A 17,972-nucleotide genomic window follows, 5' to 3' on the forward strand; every position below is an offset into this window, starting at 1 on the left:
TTAATTTTAATCAAAGCCCGTTTTCGACGTCCGGCGGAGTGTAATAAGGCATTACATTCCAATTACTCGCTCGAATTTATCGGCGCGCTTGTCTCTTCGAGAGAGAGAAAAAAGAGAGAAGAGCCTGTACATATAATCGCTCTCCGCGCACGATCGTTATTCAAACTTCGCGGTAGTTATAAATCATCTTAAATTTCAATTATTTTCGACTCTCTGAGGCCGCGGCGCCGGATTTCACCTCCTCTACGACTGCAGCAGCGGCAGCGAGTGAAAGTCCGAAAAAAATTGGACATAACCTCGAAACGAGAGACCGCGGAGTGAATGAAACGAAAAAAAAACGAAACCGGAGAGAAAATGATCCCGAGGAGGAGAGCAATTGCAGCAGCGGAGACGCGATCGACCTCGCTCATTGTCAATAATTGCACGCGCGAGCGGGATGATTGATTGTATTAACGATCATCATTATATACACTTGTGCTGAACTCTAAACGACGCAGGCGCGTATCCGCGAAGAAGAAGAAGCTTGGAAATGGGAGCTTTTTTTCGAAAAATCGCTGGGAGAGAGCCGATCGAGGTTAATGCTGATTTGATACAATTAGCCTGGATTTATTTCAGTGTCGCCGCGTCGTCTCGCGCGTGGAGCGGAGTAAGTAACAGAAGATAGCCGAGTGCGATTTTTCATTGATCTATACCGTCCTCGTCGTATATCTTCTGGACGCTTATGCATAAGCGAAACCAGTCATGACTCCTTTATTAACGAACGCTAACAATGACGAAAACTAACGACGACGATATGGTTCCGTGTGCAAAGGCATTTAAATGCTCGAATTATCAGCCGGCGATCTAAAGTGTACGTATACGCGCAGCTCCAAATGAAGTTTCGATGTATATTCATCACAATTAAGAGTTTCTCGCGCACACGTGCACGCACACACACACACACTCACACACACACTAGCAGCAGGCATTAAACAAATCTAATCAAATATCTCGCTCTATAGCAGCGCCACCTGACGCTCGCGTGTGCGCGCTAATTATGTAAAAATGTTCCTCACCGTCTGGCCGATTTAATTCTGCATAATTGGCCGAGTCGTGCATACGCTTTATAAAGCGTCGCAATTAGAGTCGAGCGCGTGCGTACGTTTTTTTACATGTGTGCATTATCTCGAGAACTTTTCTGACCCGCGAGAGTGTATCGATCTCGTTTTTAACGTCGTTCTCTCTTTCTCTATCCGGCTGTATATGCTCGCTCGTTTAGCGATTGACGCGTGAAATCGAATCAAGCCGCCGTCGTCCGAGGAGGAAGAGGCGGAAGAAAATGAAGAAGGAGAAGAAGATCCTCGTCTCTATAAATAAATTTTCCTTTCCGCGGCGGCCTTAAGAAGGACGATTACATTATCAACGAGCGATGATTTTTCGAAAGGCTTATCGCGGCTCGATTTTTACCGATCTCGTGCGCGATACAGAGTGTAGACTCTCGTGAAGTGCTCCGATCGAGGCTCGTTTCTCTCTTCGGCGAATAAAAACCGGCGCGGCGAATTCCGCGTTCTCGCTGAGCTTCTAATTCTGTTACGGCGAAGAAGAAAAAAATATCGCGTGTACAATGACGCTTAGCCTCACAAAAAGCGAGAGTCTCGCGTATCCTCTCGAGATATCGTAACCGGCGCGAACCGGACAGCTCGGGCGCGGATAAAAAAGACAATTGAAGATTATCGTGTGCAAGACTCACCTTCTCGGTATCGTAGACTTGTCCAGGTAGCGCGTGACCCTTCCTGCTCCATTGGCAGGGGCGCTGGGCGGCCCGCTCGGCGCAGGCGTTGTGGAAGCACGCGTGACACTCTGCGGGACAAACGGAACCACACATACAGCAACACCGCTCGGAGGATGTTGTATTATGGAAGAATGGGGAGGACTCGCCACCGGCGGGCAAACCGTCAACGACATCCCTGTTATCATTCCTATCCTCAGTACTCTTTATAACGTCGTGAATATCGCGAGCGTCCTCCTCGTCGGCTAACCTATCCTGCGCGCGTTTCTGTTCGACCGGCACTTTTTTGCTCTTCCCTTCCGAATTGTGGCTGTAGTTGTTGTTGTTGTTGTTGTTGTTATTGTTGCTGCCGCCGCTGCCGTTGACCAGCAACGACGTCCGCTCCTCGTTGTCGAGGTCGCACCAGCACAGGAGCCGGTGAAACGAGGCCAGCCTGGCGCAGCTCCTGGCTCCGCTCTTCTTCTTGATAACCGCATCCTCGTCGGCGGCGGTGGAGTTGGCGCAGCCGTTGCTGAGCTGCTGAGGTTTGACGGGCTGAGACGACCTCTGCCCGTTGTAGACGAGCTGTTGGCGCCTGAGGTGCCCATTGCTCGGCTGCTGCTGCTGCGATTGCGCGTTGGGTGCTGCGCTCGTCGCCAGCTGAACTATAGATATACCACCAGCGGCAGCTGCTGCTGCTGCGGCGGCGGTGCTGCGATGCTGCTGCTGGTGCTGCTGCTGCTGCTGCTGCTGCTGCTGATCACTGCTGGTGCCCTTGCGGAGCATGTAATTCTCCGAGTCGACGGCTAGCAGGCGCGACATCGCCGGTGACTTGACCGGCGCCTGCTTGCTTCCTTCGTCGGGTTGTAGTAGATTGTTGCCGCTGGCATTGTTCTCGAACTGCTGCTTGATGATGAGCGACTGCTGCTGCTGCTGCTCGTCGCAGCCGGGCGCGGCGCTGTTGCTACGTGACTGCACCTGAGCTACTCCTGCTGCCGCTACTGCTGCTGCTGCCGATACAACGGTGCTGCGTTGCTTCATCACTGCTGATTCGTCTTCCGGACGATCGACTGCCTACCGCTAGTAGTAGTAGTAGTGCTGCCTCCTCGCTGCTGCACATCGAGCTCCCCGTACACGGCTATAGACCAAGAGGGAGAGAGCGCGGGGCTTAGATTTTGCGGCGGTCGACCTCACAGGCCAGACTCTCCGGCGAGTCCTGCGCGTCCCTCGGCGCCGAGCTCGATCCGCAAGCCATTGCCGCTGCTGCTGCTACTGCTGCTGAGCGACTCCACTTTTGAGGTTAGCTTCTATCCGCGCGCACTTTGCTGCTCTTCTCTCTACTTCCTCTTCATAGCACGCACTCACACACGCATCACACGCGCACTCGTCTCTCCTCCACGTGTAGTGCCGATATATCCGAGCGCGAGGTCAGTCAGCAGCGGCGCTGGAGTACGGCCGAGAAGAGCTGCTCGTCGCTCCTTCCTCCTCTTCTGCAGCGGCAGCGCTCGGCGGGCATCGCTTAGCTCGGCTCCTACTACTGCTGCTCCTCCTCCTCCTCCTCCTCCTCCTCCTCCACCACCACCACCTCCACCTCCTCCTCCTCGAGTCGTAAATTCGTTCCTCGGCGAGAGATCCGAAGCGAATCGAAACCGGTTTGGCGCCCGCTTAGACGAGCAGAAAAACCGAGTAAGCGAGTGAGAGAGAAGACTAGGATCGCGCGCCTGCCCGTGTGTGTGGAGCACTCCCTCACTTACACTTACACACACACACACACACACACGCTCTCCGCTGTATGGAAAGCCAAAAACCAGTAGCCGACCCGCCGTCCTCTCTCCTTATCCTTCACTCTCCCTCTCTCTCACTGTGTGCGCGATGTGGAGTCGACTCGCTCGGTGACCCGCGGCGCGAGACTCCACTACCGCTCGCTCGCTCGCTCGGCTGGCTGGCTCAAGGTCGCCGCTAATCGGCTCTCTGCTCTCTTGTCGAAAATGTATTCCACACGCACGCGCGCCGTGTTCGAATTTCCTCCTAAGCTATCTTCCCTTCGGTTTTCAATTTCCGCAAAGTCTCTGTCTCCCCGTGGAGGAGTAGTGTGGTGTCCGCACACGACAGACAGACAGACACCCTCCCTCTCTCCGCGGCTGCTGCTGCTGCTGCTGCTCCCCTTCTTCTTTTCGGGCCGCAAAATCGATAAGGTCGGATCGAAGCTTCGCCGGTCCTCTCTCCTTTGTGCGGCCCGCCGCTCGACTCTTCTTCTCTCCCTCGAATTTCGCTGTGACTCTGCCTCTTCCTCTCTCTCTCTCTCTCTGTCTCTCCGCTGCCTCGCACCGGGAGGCGATCTCCTCTGTTCTGCCGCCCGGCCGGTCTTTGCCTGTAATGCAGCTGTGCGCCGGTCGATAAGCACCGGGTGCTTCTCGCTCAGTCCGTCCTCCTCATAGCGGTCGAAATGGCCGTCGTTGTCGCCGGCTACGACTCTCGGCTCTCTGTCTCTGTGTCCGTGTCTTTCGCGCACACGCACACACGCACGCACCCGTCGCTGCGCACACAGAGCGCAGAGCAGAGAGAGAACGCGAAAAGCTCGCTCGCGGGGCCGATCGGTCGGTCGGTGCGCCAGGCGAGGAACTGCCGTGGTCGTCGCCGCCGCCAGCTCGCTCGGCAGCAGCAGCAGCAGCAGCAGCAGCAGCGGAGCAGAGTAAAGCGGCCGCGCGCGCGCACGCGCACTCGCCGCGCTCGCGCTCACACAAAGAAGCCGAGAGCCAGATCGCGCAGCACACGGCACAAAGCCCCCTATAGCTATATACATGTACGTGTGTGCGAGCGCGAGAGCGCAAAGTGAGACGAGGCGAGGGCGCCCCTCCTCTGCCGCCTCCACTGCTCCGGCTGTTACTACTGCGCGAAGAGAGAGAGAGAGAGAGAGAGACTCTGGCTCTGTGTGTGTGTCCGTGTGCCAGCTTTTTATACAGCGGGAGAGAGAGAGAGACACTGCTGTATAGTAACAGCGAGCGCTAGCTGCTTCCCCTCCGCGCTCCGCCGGCTTTCGACCGTTCCCCCTCAGCTGTTCGCGGCGGCGCTGCTGCTGCTGCTAGCTTTCCACCGGCTTTCCCGAAAATTCCCTTTGTCCCGGCGCGAGAGGAAGGTGCATCGCTTCCGACGCGCTTTCCAGAATTCGAAGTTACGCTACCTGCTCCGGGTCGGGGACTTTGAACCCGTCGCTGGATATCGAACCGGCGTCACGGAATTAAAAGACCCGAAGAATATTTTTCGGAGCTCCGAGGGATTTAGAACCCGCGGTGCGCGATCTCTTTCTCTCTCTCTCACACACACACACACACACACACACGTACGAGAGGGAACGCACGTGTGCAGCAGTCATCATCGCCAGAGCGCACGCTCGCAAAGAGAAAGAGCTGCTGCTGCTGCTGGCCTCTCACGTACACGCAGGCGCGAGGCAGCAGTTCGCAGTCTCCGTCTCTCTCTCTCTCTCTCTTTCCACTGCACACAGCTGACCGGCCGGTCTTGGCAACGAGCGAACGCCATACTCGCACACGGAGAGAGAGTTTCGGTCAATAGCCACGGCACAGCGCGCCGCCGCCGTCGTTGCCGGCTGGAGAGAGCAAGAGAGCCGGCCTCGTGAGCCAGCCGGTCGCGAACGAGCGGCGACCAGGGCCGTATCGAACCAAGCCGAGAGAACGCCCTGCCCTCCGAGCTGTAGTTCCTGGGAGGAAGAAAGCGCTTTTTCGAGTCGCTCTAGACCGAGATGACGAGTCGAGCAAGTGGAGCCGACTTTTTGCCGAGACGGAGTCGTCCGAAGCGTTCGGGCAGTTCCGGAGCTACGACGTGAACGAATCCCCGGCCGGAACAGCTGATCGCCGGGCGAGAGAAAGACGAAACCCCCGGCGCGCTCGGATTAGGGTTCGATTTCGGTTATCACCGGATCGCAGTCCGTGCAGTACCTTCTGGTGCATCGGCTTTGTTTTTCGAATCGATCCGAGGCCGAGTGCGCTAACCGGGACGAGGCGAAAAGAAAAAAGAAAATCAATCCGCAGGCCTCGCTGTATAAAGAAGCATCGGGCAAGGAGGGATCGAGCGAAAATTTCGAAAACTTCGCGCAGCTCGAAAAAAGCCCATTCTGCGTCGGGCCTAACGTTGTTGCGCTGCAGCAGCAGACGACAGCGGTACGAGAAGCTTCTCTCGGGTACCTAACCGAGAGCGATGCACAGAGAGAGAGAGAGAGAGAGAGAGAGCCGGCCGCCCCTCCGATGCCCTCGCACTCTGTGCGCTCCCCACCCCCGCGATTCGTCTCTCTCGCTCGCTCGCCCTATAGGTGACTCTCCAGCCAGGCCGAGCACTGCCGACGATCGCCCCTCGGGAGGATGCTAATTTTTTTCGAGGGAGATGACTTTTTTTTTGTCCACGGCTCTGCGGATGAGTTGGAATTTTTTTTTTTTGTTCACGCCACCTTTGACGTCGTTAGGGTTCGTCGAAATATCGATTGCTGTACAGGTGGGTTCAATCCCCGCTGGATCGAGTAAAGGTAGAATATATCCGACGAATGTCGGGCTAATTCGGAGAAACGCGATTGAGTAAAAGTGCAGTTTTTCGCTACACGTATACATACACACACGCACACGCACACACACACACAACAAACGTCGAGAACGTCTATTAATAAGTCGGGAGAGCGAGGGAAGTGGCAAAAAACGATCGTTCGCGGAGCAGAGGAAATGCGGAACAGCAACAAAGCTGCCGCCGCCGTTGCCGCGCGACTTCGCTCCGAAGCGCTGACAATTTCGCGAATAAGTAGTTATTTCAGAATAATACTCGTCTCGCCGCGTGCGAGAGAACAATTTTAGACTCCGCGAGAGAGCTTCAATCAATAGCTTCGATATTGGCTTCCTAATCCAATTATATGCCGACGCGAAACCCTTTCGTCTACGTGTAGAGGCTCGATTTTTTCAAATTTATACTCTCACTCCGTTTTCGAGAAGACTCGATTCTTCGGACTCGGAATAGGTATAAACGACGTTGTGTACACAGGAAGGACGCTCGTGCGTGTTATCGTCGCCGAGAGATTGGCTTGGTTAGAGACTGGACGGGTGTTTAAACTAATCGGAAATAGACGGCGCCGGCTGTTTTCCGCCAATCGCGGAGATTGCTTCGGGGAAAATCGGGGACGGATTTTTCCTTCAAATTTCGGATCGCGCTCGAGAGCTAATTTACTAATACACGTATAATATACGAGCCTCTTGGCGGCAACGAAAATACCTCTTTGATTTATATACACTCGTAGCCGCGCGCATACGATCGCCGGCGTTTTCGAAAATTATCGAGCAGGCTCGCCGCGAGTTTCCAGTTTTTTTTTTTCGAGAAGCTCTTCCCAGACTTTTCCAGGTGATATATATCTGACAGACCGCAGATGATATATATCTGTAATATGCTAGTTGCCGGCACACTATATACCGCACGCAGGAAGATAACCCGTGCTCGTATGTGGAATCCATCCCGCGACCACGTCCTTTTTTTCCCGTGTCTCTTTCAACCGTGTACACCACACGCTTCGATAATAATCGACACCGCAATCGCTCGCGATGCTACCATATACTATGTATAACCGCGGTCATATATTTTCGACGAAAAAAAAAAACGATCGTCGCGTTAAAGTAATACTTGACCCGCATAGCGAAGTAAATAAAAAATACTAAAAGTTATGCAAATGTGCATTATCCTCCGAGCCAATAAAGACCTGCCCACTCTTTCTCGCCTATATGAGTTACAAGCCAATCGTGCGCGCGAATATACGTAGAGTCGCGAGGTAAAAAGCATTTTTCTTATAACAGTTCGATAATATTGTAAATCGCGGCTCTGCGCGCGGCGCTTGAATATTCATAAAAGGCGAGCGCGCGCCGCGTTAAAAGCCGTAGCTCGAGTGCGTGCGAGTTTCGCAATGCAAGAGCGCGAGGATTGTATACGCGTATTTTTTTTTCTCCCTCGTCCTTTCATCTCTCGGCGAGGATTTCGAAAATTTTCCTCGCGCACTTTTACATCATATCGCACGCACGCTCGACGCTCTTTCCATCGCTGATGATTTCCATGCGTTCCGCGTCCTCCTCCGTGATTGAATTAATTATGCTTTTCTCACCCTCGTTTATCGTCGCGCCCAGTTCTTTCGCATCTAGAATATGCGCGGATAGATCTGCGCGAAAGAGAAGAGATTTCGAATAGATGTGTAAGCCAGATATATCAGCGGCGCGGTTTTTATTTTTCTCGTGTATACACATTATAGGTTGTAATGAATTTGACGTCAGGCAGTCGCAGAACGAGCGGCCCGAGCGGACCCAACAAAATCTATCCATGCACTGGGGCTCGCGGATACGGAGGTGCGAGAGTCCAGTCCAAAACCGACTTCGCTCAGATGTACAGAGGTAGTTATGATATTCACCGGTACCTTTCAAGCTAGGAAAAATCCAGCGGCAGCTCCGACAAAGCCTATGTGCACCTCTCGAGAAAGCCATTCGAATCACGCACACTCTCTCTCTCTCTCTCTCTCTCTCTCTCTCTCTCTCTCTGCAACTGCACGCACACCTATATCGCGGACAGATCGCCGAGCGGCGATTTCCCTCGCTGCAGCAGTTTCTCACATACATACATACAGCGAGCGCTCGCGAGCCGACTATATAATATCGCGCGAATGTTTACGCAGCTGGGCGCGGTGTGCGCGGCTCTAAATATAATTTTCCGACAATGCCGCGCGGTGGAAAATTCGGCCGATCGTTGCACGAATTTCCAAGACGCGTAACGATGACGGCCGCGCAGGCGACTTTCAATTTTCGCGGTAAGAACGGGAGTGAGAGAGAGAGAGAGAGAGAGAGAGAGAGAGAGAGAGGGAGGAGGAGAAAGAAAAAAAATCATTACCGAGACTCGCGCTTATGGTATACGAAAATAAACGTTCGAGCCTCGCACGCGACGCGCACATGCTGGCGGTTCTGCGTTATATGACGTCAAGCGTTAAAAATGAAAATCTTCACTAATCCGCCCCGAGTATATGGTCCCTTTCTTTTTTCTCTCTCTCTTACTCACGCTAAAGATAGCCCCACCGCTAGTCGTAACGCATGTGTGCGCTGCGCGAGGTCGCGGTGCGGATACATTAGCTTATCGGCTGACGATCCGCGCGTCCGTCTCCGCGTGTTCGGCATTTTTCGAAAAGTCACGAGTCCTGGAATCAGCTCGCACCCTTCGATCGCCGCCGGATTTCCAATCGCGCCGAAAATGCGAACAACGCCCGGATCGGCCTCCCCCGCAGCCCTCGAACTTCATCTTCCGGCACACCGCAAACTCTTTTCTCCGTATAGCAGTCGGAGGCGCGCACGCGCCCGTCTGCCCCGAGGGTGCAACGTCGCCCTCGGAACAAGGCCTGCCCGAGAGAGTGAAAAGCTTGTACACGAAGAAAATCCGAATGAGCCCGAGATTTCCGCAATCGGAGTCGGCTAACTATATATGTATATATCCTTCTAGCTTCGACGCGTTCTCCGGAAAATCTCGAGGGCGAAAATTCTGGGGAGCTGCAATCAGCCGCGGAATAGCAGCGCATAGCAGCTCGACGAGCAGCCCCGGGACAGCTAAGCGGCTGATCGACTCGCGCATGCGCGCGAGGCGACATCGATGCAGGCGACGATGGCAGGATCGTGTTCAAGGTCGCCGCGCGATTTCAGCTGTCAGCCCGCTGCCGAGCGAGCGAGCGAACCTCGTTCGGGATTCTGCGCGCGGAGTCGCTGTCTGCTGCTCCCCTGTACGTGTGTGTATGCGTGTGTGGAGTGGGTATACGCTGCATCATGATTTTTAGCAGTGAAAGCCTTTGATAAAGTTTTTCGGGGGGTTGAGTCCATTTTGCGGGGAGCTTTGATTGTCATCCTGCTCTCGATCGAGAATATTCATAACTTCGTTAGGCGTAAAAAAAGGCTTGCGATGCGGCGAAAAATAGTCGGCGCGTATTATTAATTACCGGAAGCTAATTTTAAGCTTGAATATCGAACGGGTCTTCGTTTATTTATACGCGCGCAGAGAGAGAGAGTGAGAGAGAGAGAGAGAGCATCAAAGACAAAGTGTCAGGAGTGGCAGATTCACAAACGATCTGTCCTCCTTATACGAACCACTACTGTTTTCGCAGTAGAGGCGGACGCCCATGAGGCACAAAAGTTCCGAGAAATCCATAAAACCACGACGGGCAAAGAGAAGAGCGAGAAAGAGAAGGTACGCGAGCTGCAAAAAAGAAGACGAGCCGCGCTAGCTATAACTAGCTGCAGAACTTTACAGGCAGAAAAAGTAGCCGGAAAAACGAGCCGCCTCGCCAACACACACACACACACAGCTATATAGTATACAGCTCTGAACTCGAATGGAGTCCCGTTGGCTCGGTCTATTCCGACATGTACGGGCATGTACGGCCGACTGTATATCCGTACGACGAGACACAGTTGAAAAAAAATTCGACAGTTTTCGAGCGATGAATTACCGACGATGTTCCTCGAAGCACTTTCCTCGCAGCGCGTTCGGTTCCAGGAATTTCTTGTAAAACTAGGACGACCTCTCGTTTCGGCCGTGTTTAACAGTTTTCCGTTTGCGTCACGAATGCGCGCGAGGACGGCCGCGAGAGACCGTTTGGCAAATTGCACGGTTGTATTATACGCCTCAGCTTTTATAGAAAATCGATGGGACACCCCCCTATAATGCAGCGGCCGAAACGCTGCGAGTTTCGAGCCGCATAATTTTTCCAGTGCGCTCGTCCTTGGACCTAATTTCGCTGGTCGGTCTTTTTCTAAACCACGTAATAATATACAGGCGAAAAGTATAATCCTCCGATCTGCGTCCGTCGCTCCGAATTTTCCCGGAAAAGCTGTTCGAGCTCCTCCCACGCATCGAGCGACATCGGCGACAAGGACGTGCTTGCGAAAGCCCGGCCGGTCATTTTTGCACAGCGACGTATAACATACAGAAGAGGTGAACTCTCTCTCTCTCTCTCTCTCTCTCTCTCTCTCTCTCTCTCTCTCTCTCTCTCTCTTGTCGAGTGACGCGATTGGATGCATCCGCGGGGGAGAGAGGGATATACGTACACATACATGTACGCGAGGGTCAAGGCTCTGCAATTAATGATCCCGACGATGAGATTACCGTGTGTTCGTGTGTGTGTGTGTGTGTGTGTGTACGATTATCATCTGAATTTTTGCAGTCCGCATACGGCTGGCGTATCCGAGTATAACTGGATTACTAAGCAACGAGTGCACAGATGATTACTCCCTCGCTCCGATTTTTTCCTTTCGTTCCGAAAGCACGCGGGGCGCGCAAAAAGCCGAGAAAGATGTAAATCACACGGCTCTCGATCGGCGCGCGCCGCGGAAAACAGTTTCAACGGTACCCATGTAAACCGCGGATCTGCCGCGATGCATTAAAAACGAACGCAATCGAAAAAGCTCGCATTGCTGCTACTGCTGTGTGTGTGTGTGTGTGTGTGTGTGTGTGTGTGTGTGTGTGTGTGTGTAGAAGAAAAAAATCTATAACTGCAGTCTGATGGATAGCGCAATAGCTGTAATTTCGTCTGAGCTGCCGAGCACGCGAAAAAAAGGACACTCGGATGATGCAGAAGCGTGTACGCGAGTCGTTTTTACGCGCACATAGTTATATAGGTCGTCGGGCGTCGAGAAGTCCTTGGAAGTGTACATACAGCGTGAGCGACACGGAAGCTCGTAAAAATTCGTACGCACGGCTTGGTTAAAATCTGATGAGCTGTATACTTGCGTTGAGGTTACCCGCGATGAGTATGTGTGAGAGAGAGAGAGAGACGTTCCAACTTTTCGTAACGTCTCACTCTAGAGCGATAATGCCGTGCTCGGCCTTGAATTCTTTTTCCCGCGAGCTCGCGCGCATAATGTCATCGATATATTTTCCGTTCGAGCTGCGATGCCCGCGCGACTTTACATAACCTCAACCGCGAACGAGTATTATATAGTCAAGTGCAGTCGCACAATTAGCGATTCGCGGACCGCTGCATAAATTCGAGGTCTTTCTCTCTCTCTCTCTCTCTCTCTCTCTCTCTCTCTCTCTCTCTCTCTCTCTCTCTCTCTCTCTCTCTCTCTCTCTCTCTCTCTCTCTGGCTCGGATTCTTTGGTTATTCCCGACAACGCGAGTGCATTAGCATTCGTATGATTTATACACAAAACTCGCGCGCGCGAGAGAGCCGGGCGAGGAGGAAGGGAGGGATGATGAATTACGTTGCATCATGCGATTCTAACCTCGAGGCTGTCTTTAAGGTGGGCTCACAGTGCGCGCGGTCGGTAATCGCTTCGGTAAATTCCGTATGCGTATGGGCTGTTGCAACGCGAGCGGGAGACTCGTCCGAGTGTAATTTCGGTGTCGGTGCACGCGTACACGGCAAAATTAACCCGTAGACCCGCGATTCGATTACCGACGGTCGGTAATCGCTAGCTTTTTCAGAGAATTCAGACGAACGAGACGGGAGAATCAACTCGAATCGCTGAAATGCAAGAATCACAGGCGCGCTGTAAAAAGGAGTAGTGGCAGGTTACGTCGCGGGCATAAAAAGAGCCTTGCGTTTAAGCATGACTCGCTTGTACATCAGCCTTAACCTTTGCGCGCGCGCGCGAGGTCTCGATGCTAAAGTGTCTACTCCCGCGGAGAGTCGAGGCAAAAAGCTCGGCGAAAAAATGCAATTACGATAATTGCAAACTGCTGCGCTATCCCGCGGCGAAATCTCGTTCCGAGCCGCACGCGGTGTCTGTGTGTGTAGCTCGCGCCGCGACGACGAGTGTCACGTGCGCGCGAGTACTCGAGAACTACCGCTGACAGATGTGATAAGCGAGGATCTGCAGCTGGAATTGTAAATTGAAAGTTTCCTTTTTGTAACGATTTATGTAACGATAAGTGACTCGAATCGAAATAAAACGTATGCTTTCCTGCACTAATTTATCGTTCCTACACGTGTACGAGATATTCGTCGATTTTTCTTATATATATATTTTTGGAAAATGGACGATCGAAGATGTCCCTGTAAAGCCTCCCACCTGACTCGGTCGAACGACGGCCACCATTGAGGAGCAGCATCAGTATCGGGTCGAACACGAGCAAGAGAGAGCGCGCGAACCGTTAGCCAGAAAAGAGACAAAAAGGTGCCGAGCACCGCGGCCTATAAAGTTTACGCGATCCTGTACGTCCAGTCGGCCGGGACACGTCTTTCGACGTATGTATAATAGACGCGCGGTTAGAAAACTTGCGAGGATCGCGGTGAAAATGAGCGGCGCCGCTTTTTCCCGATGCGAACCTCTGCGCGTGTGTTCTATCGTTTTCGTGTGGAACGCGCGCGAGCGCGGCTTTTCGAAAGTTTTTATCGACTCGCGTCTGCGTAAAAAGCCGATGCGATGCCATACGCGCGAGATTCTTCGAGCGTCTGTACACGCCAGGAATTTACCAACGAATCGCGATGAAATTTTCACCCTCGATAATTTCGCTGTATATAGAATTTTTTCGGACGCGGGACAAAGGCTGTATCTCGCGTTGCTAAAAGTGGAGCAGAATAAAGCTCGCTTCGACGCGAGGAATCGAAGCCGTGTATACCCACGTTTTAATGAGCCGGTGAATCTCTCCCCCTCTCGTACACACTCGAGCGGGCATACGAAGAGAGAAAGAGAGCCGATGTAGAAGGGATGGGCGACTGGTGAAACCGTCAAAGCACTGCTATTAATAATATTACGAACGTCAGCCGTACAACAAGCCAGAGAATTCAGCCGACGCTCTGTTATATTAATAATCCATCGAAATTGACGCGCTCGATTCTCGTACACACATCAATGACAATGCGCGTCGACGATTATTAATTTATTCGAGCAGCAGCGGCGGCAGACACGAGTGAAATCATTAGTTTAGTTTCGCTGTGCGTATAAAGCCGCGACTCGCGCGTAATAAACGAAGTCGAGAGAAGTACAAGGACACCAGGAAGCGAAGACACGAAAATCATCTCTCTGATCCCATCGGGCAGAGCAGCAGCGGCAGTACAATTATCAGCGGCTCACGATCTATTCGAGAATATAAAGTTGCCGGTTTTACGAGCGACGCACACCTATAAACTCGCGCAGACGCGTAAATCACGCAGCTTTCTTCGTCTAAATCCAGACGGCGCATGCTTCATTTTCCTTTTCTCGGGATTTCGGCTCTGCGTAGAAGCTTCGGACAAGCTGTATTTTCAACCGGACTTCACATCTCTCTCTCTCTCTCTCTCTCTCTCTCTCTCTCTCTCTCTCTCTCTCTCTCTCTCTACGGCGACAACGTCGCACCGAAAAACGTCGTCGAAACTTTCTCCTCTCGTTGCGCGTTTTTCCACGATCGCTTCTTACACACACACACACACACGCGCGGGGAACTTTATCTTAATCAGTATACAGCGGCTATACCAGCGGCCCAAGCAAAGTTACCTACTTTGGTAACTTTGTTACCAATCTGCAATATTGATCCGCGGTTTCAAACCGGGTAGACGCGCTTCGTTTAATCCCAGAGCCTGAAAGCGGCTGTGTGTACCTATACGTTTCATACACATCACGGAAATCCGAGGGAATAGCTAGAAAATATCCTGATATTTCCGGAAAAGTAAATACGGAGTCGAGCTCGAGCGATATCGATCCTCGCGGAGAGCAAAGAACTACACTTTCCGGGAAAATTCGAGCGTTCGAATTTCCCGTGCTCCGCGATACACACACGCGTATCGAGGCGGAAAATCGTCCACGCCAAAAATAGCCCGCGCGACTAGCGGCGGGGTGGAAACAAAGCAGCAGCGCGCGCGCGCGCGCGAATCCGGAGAGCAAGGAAGAAACGCGATGACGAGAAATAAGGTCGGAGAGTACCCTCCACTGCTCCGCGCTCTTCGGATAATTATCCGCCCCCTCTGCCCCCCCCCCCCCCAGCCCGCCCTCCGCCAGCGCGTACAGTTACGTAATTCACCGAGAGCTGATGCTGCTGGCCACTGACTCGAGTCGCGGGTTCAGTGGCGTCGAGCGACGAAAAATTAGGACGGATTTCGTGCCGCGCACGTTTCTTGGACGACGAGGCGCTCGCCGCTTCTGATATGCGCGGCTTTATTTTTGAATTTCCCGCATAGCATATGCGTAACGTTTATTATTGCTCCCGTGTATATAGGTCACATTTGCGTTTGACGCAGTAATATGTTGTTCCTGAAAAGCGCTTATTTTCCACGCAGTGCGCGCAAACAATTACTCTCGAATATTGTAGATGGGAGGCACGTATCGTCCTTGGATCCTGTTTATTTAACAAAATAACATGCAGCGCAGCCTCCGGGAATATAGCGAGCGCATTATCCTTTCAAATCGAAAGCACACATCAACAAATCGTCGCGCGACTGTTTGCTTCTTCGTATATAAGTCTTCGAATATATTATGCGCGATATCCGTCAAAGCTCTGCTTGCGGTGATAAAACTTTGCGGATACACACGCACGAGTCGCCGCGTCGACGCGCTTATATATGGCAATAAGGCAAGTTTCGTAACTTTTGTCGAGCAATTAGTTTTAGCCGCCGCCGACGTCATGTACACCCGCGCCAGCGGATGAGATTCGACGACTCGCTGAGTGCAATGTCGCGTCTCATTAGCCTGACTGTTTCGACTGCACTGCATAGCGCATAGCCAGAGAAACCTTTTAACGCGTAGGTACACACACGTATACACAGTGTCGAGCTCGAGCGCGACGATTAATCAATAGTCCCATTAGAAGTTTCCTCGCCGCTTAGGCAGCTTCTCTCTCTCGGATCTCTCTCTCGGTTTTGACGCGGATAGAGAAAGACTCGCGATTTCCTTTTCGAGCGCGGGCACACGCGAAGCTCCAAGATTGGGAGACTCTTTGACACGTATACACTTGGAAGTAATTAAAGTAAAGGCCGGTGGGAAATCAAGGCTTCGCATCGCGCGCCGCGAGAGTGTATCTGCAGCCTTGATGCAACGCATACCCATATATTCATTGGACAAAGAGTCAAAAGAGAGAGAGAGAGAGAGAGACGAAAAAATCCACGTACATATAACCCTCGCGAAAATTAACCTCCCGCGCTCCGAAGAGCTGAAATTACGAGTCGAGGCTGCGTAGCGTGTGTCGAGCAAATACAAAGCCGAGAGAGCCGCGAAAACGAGTCTTCGCGCACACATTGCGCATACGCGCGCAGCGGGTGCGGCACACAACTCGTTCAATGACAATAGCGCATGAGTACGGTAATTGGGAGAAAAAAAGCGTTGTATAGCGGAGTGTAGAGCTGCGAGGGATGAAAAGAGGCGAGTGCGTGGGTTGGCGCACAAAAAAGAGTATACACACATACACACACACACACACATACGCGTCGTTGTTACATATCGCTGCTTTCTTTTCCCGCTAATTTAGGCGCGCTCGATTCGAGGATTCAGTGCGATCTACGCTGCATCGCTAATTGGTCGGTTCTCTCGCTCGAGGGATCGCTTAGCTCAGGTCTGATTAGTGCGCGCGAAGGGACGTCCTATATAGTCGCGCGTCCTCGCGGACAGAAACTCGCATTAATCCGCCGTAAGTTTCTTGTCTCCCGGACGATACGAATCCCCATCGTCGTCGTCGTCTTCGTAGAAGTTATATCGGCTCGCTTAATTGTACACGTATAGCCCGTAGAATCATCTTCTCTCTCCGGCAAAATTCAACGCTCGAGCAAAATCTATACGTATAGAAATCCGATGGAAAAGTCCTCGATTTGATTCGATTTGATTTGATCCAATCGCCGGAGCATAAGAGGAGGGACTCTCCATATCTCTCTCTCTCTCTATCTCTCTCTCTCTCTCTCTCTCTCTCTCTCTCTCTCTCTCTCTCTCTCTCTCTTCTGGTGCAGCTCGCGCGCGCGCGTGTAACAGTCGCCGTAGCCTTTGGCCTCAATCGACTGAATTAAATCCAGCGACCTCGGCTCCTGTACCGCTGTCAACGAGCCGCGAGCACACACATGTGTGTGTATACGAATAAAGCCCGATATGCGCTAATCTTCTTCTTAAATTCGAAGCGTATCGCGCTCACACACACACACACACCTCGAAGGCAGACGAATTATTGTACTATATACTCCCACGAGTTTTTCTGCGGCCGAAAATTCAGGTGGTGACGTCAGACGCGCGATGCAGTCACACGCGGTGACGTCACCGCGCGGGGTAACCTTCGCGAGGATATGTCAAAGTATTTCGTGTGTGTAAGCTAGTAGCGTAATGTGTACCGAGTTTTTCACCGGGACTATAATTAATTTTCCTCTCGTCGTCGCGACGGAGCTTCTTCGCCGACTGAATAGAGCCGGTGCGCGCACGTAATGACATTTCAACGTTAGCCACACAGTCAATTGAATCACTGTCTTACCGCATTATGCAGATTGGCCGCGATCATTATTTTCAATTGTCGACGAATTAAAGTTTAATTTTATATTCCGCCTCGTGGCTTTAAAGTTTTATCGCTTCTTATATAGACTCCCCTCTTCAGAACTGGCCCGAGTGTCAATTGCTAATCTTAACCTCGCACGTAGCTGACTCCATAAATTCATATACATATAGGTTGTAACCCGAATTCGCGCTTTTTCTTTTTTCGATATTCCAAGGGGCACACAACGAGAGAGTAGTATAGAGGAACATCGAACTGACAGATCGGAAAGCGTCTGCTCTGCTGGAGTCTATATACAGCGGCACAGCGCGGAGGGACGAAAGGATACGCTAAAAGAGAAGAAATAAGAGAGAAAGTTACGAGGCGAACACACATACACGCGCGCGCGCGCGCGCGCGATCGAAAGAATTCGCATCGCCCATCAGAAGAATCATTATAACTCGAGGCGTAAAAAAAGCCTCTCGCATTTGCATCAAATGACATATTCATTAACGGCTAGGAAACGAGATCGCGAGCCGGAGTTATGTAACGGCCGTTTCTGTTGATGAAAATTTACATCGCAACAATGTCTGATCTTAATTGAAGAACGTACATTAATCGCCTGCGCTCAAAGCCGCAATGCGGTTAACCGGGGTTTTATTATTATTTTTTTTTTTACCAGAAGCATACCATCGAAAATCGCATATACTATACGAACTTTAATTAGAAAAGCCTCAGAATCCAAACCGCGATCGCGAATACGCGCGTAATAAATTCGTGCACGGCAGATTCTTCGAAAATGAAGCAA

General features: G+C 52.0%; 1 protein-coding gene across 2 annotated transcripts in view; it reads right to left on the minus strand.

Annotated features, from left to right (window-relative positions):
* The window catches only part of LOC100122747 (phosphatidylinositol 3-kinase regulatory subunit alpha), a 48,999-nt gene that overhangs the window by 19,690 nt on the left and 11,337 nt on the right, over nt 1-17,972 (minus strand). The window contains exon 7 of one of the 2 annotated variants that reach the window (XM_001606295.6): nt 1,730-1,839. In XM_001606295.6, coding sequence (XP_001606345.2) covers nt 1,730-1,839 — 110 coding nt within the window. Of the gene's footprint in view, nt 1-1,729; nt 8,212-17,972 lie in introns of those variants that run through there. The other variant, XM_031922251.2, reaches the window with a different exon arrangement.

Source organism: Nasonia vitripennis, chromosome 1 (genome assembly GCF_009193385.2).
Source record: "Nasonia vitripennis strain AsymCx chromosome 1, Nvit_psr_1.1, whole genome shotgun sequence".
Classification (NCBI taxonomy): Eukaryota; Metazoa; Arthropoda; class Insecta; order Hymenoptera; family Pteromalidae; genus Nasonia; species Nasonia vitripennis.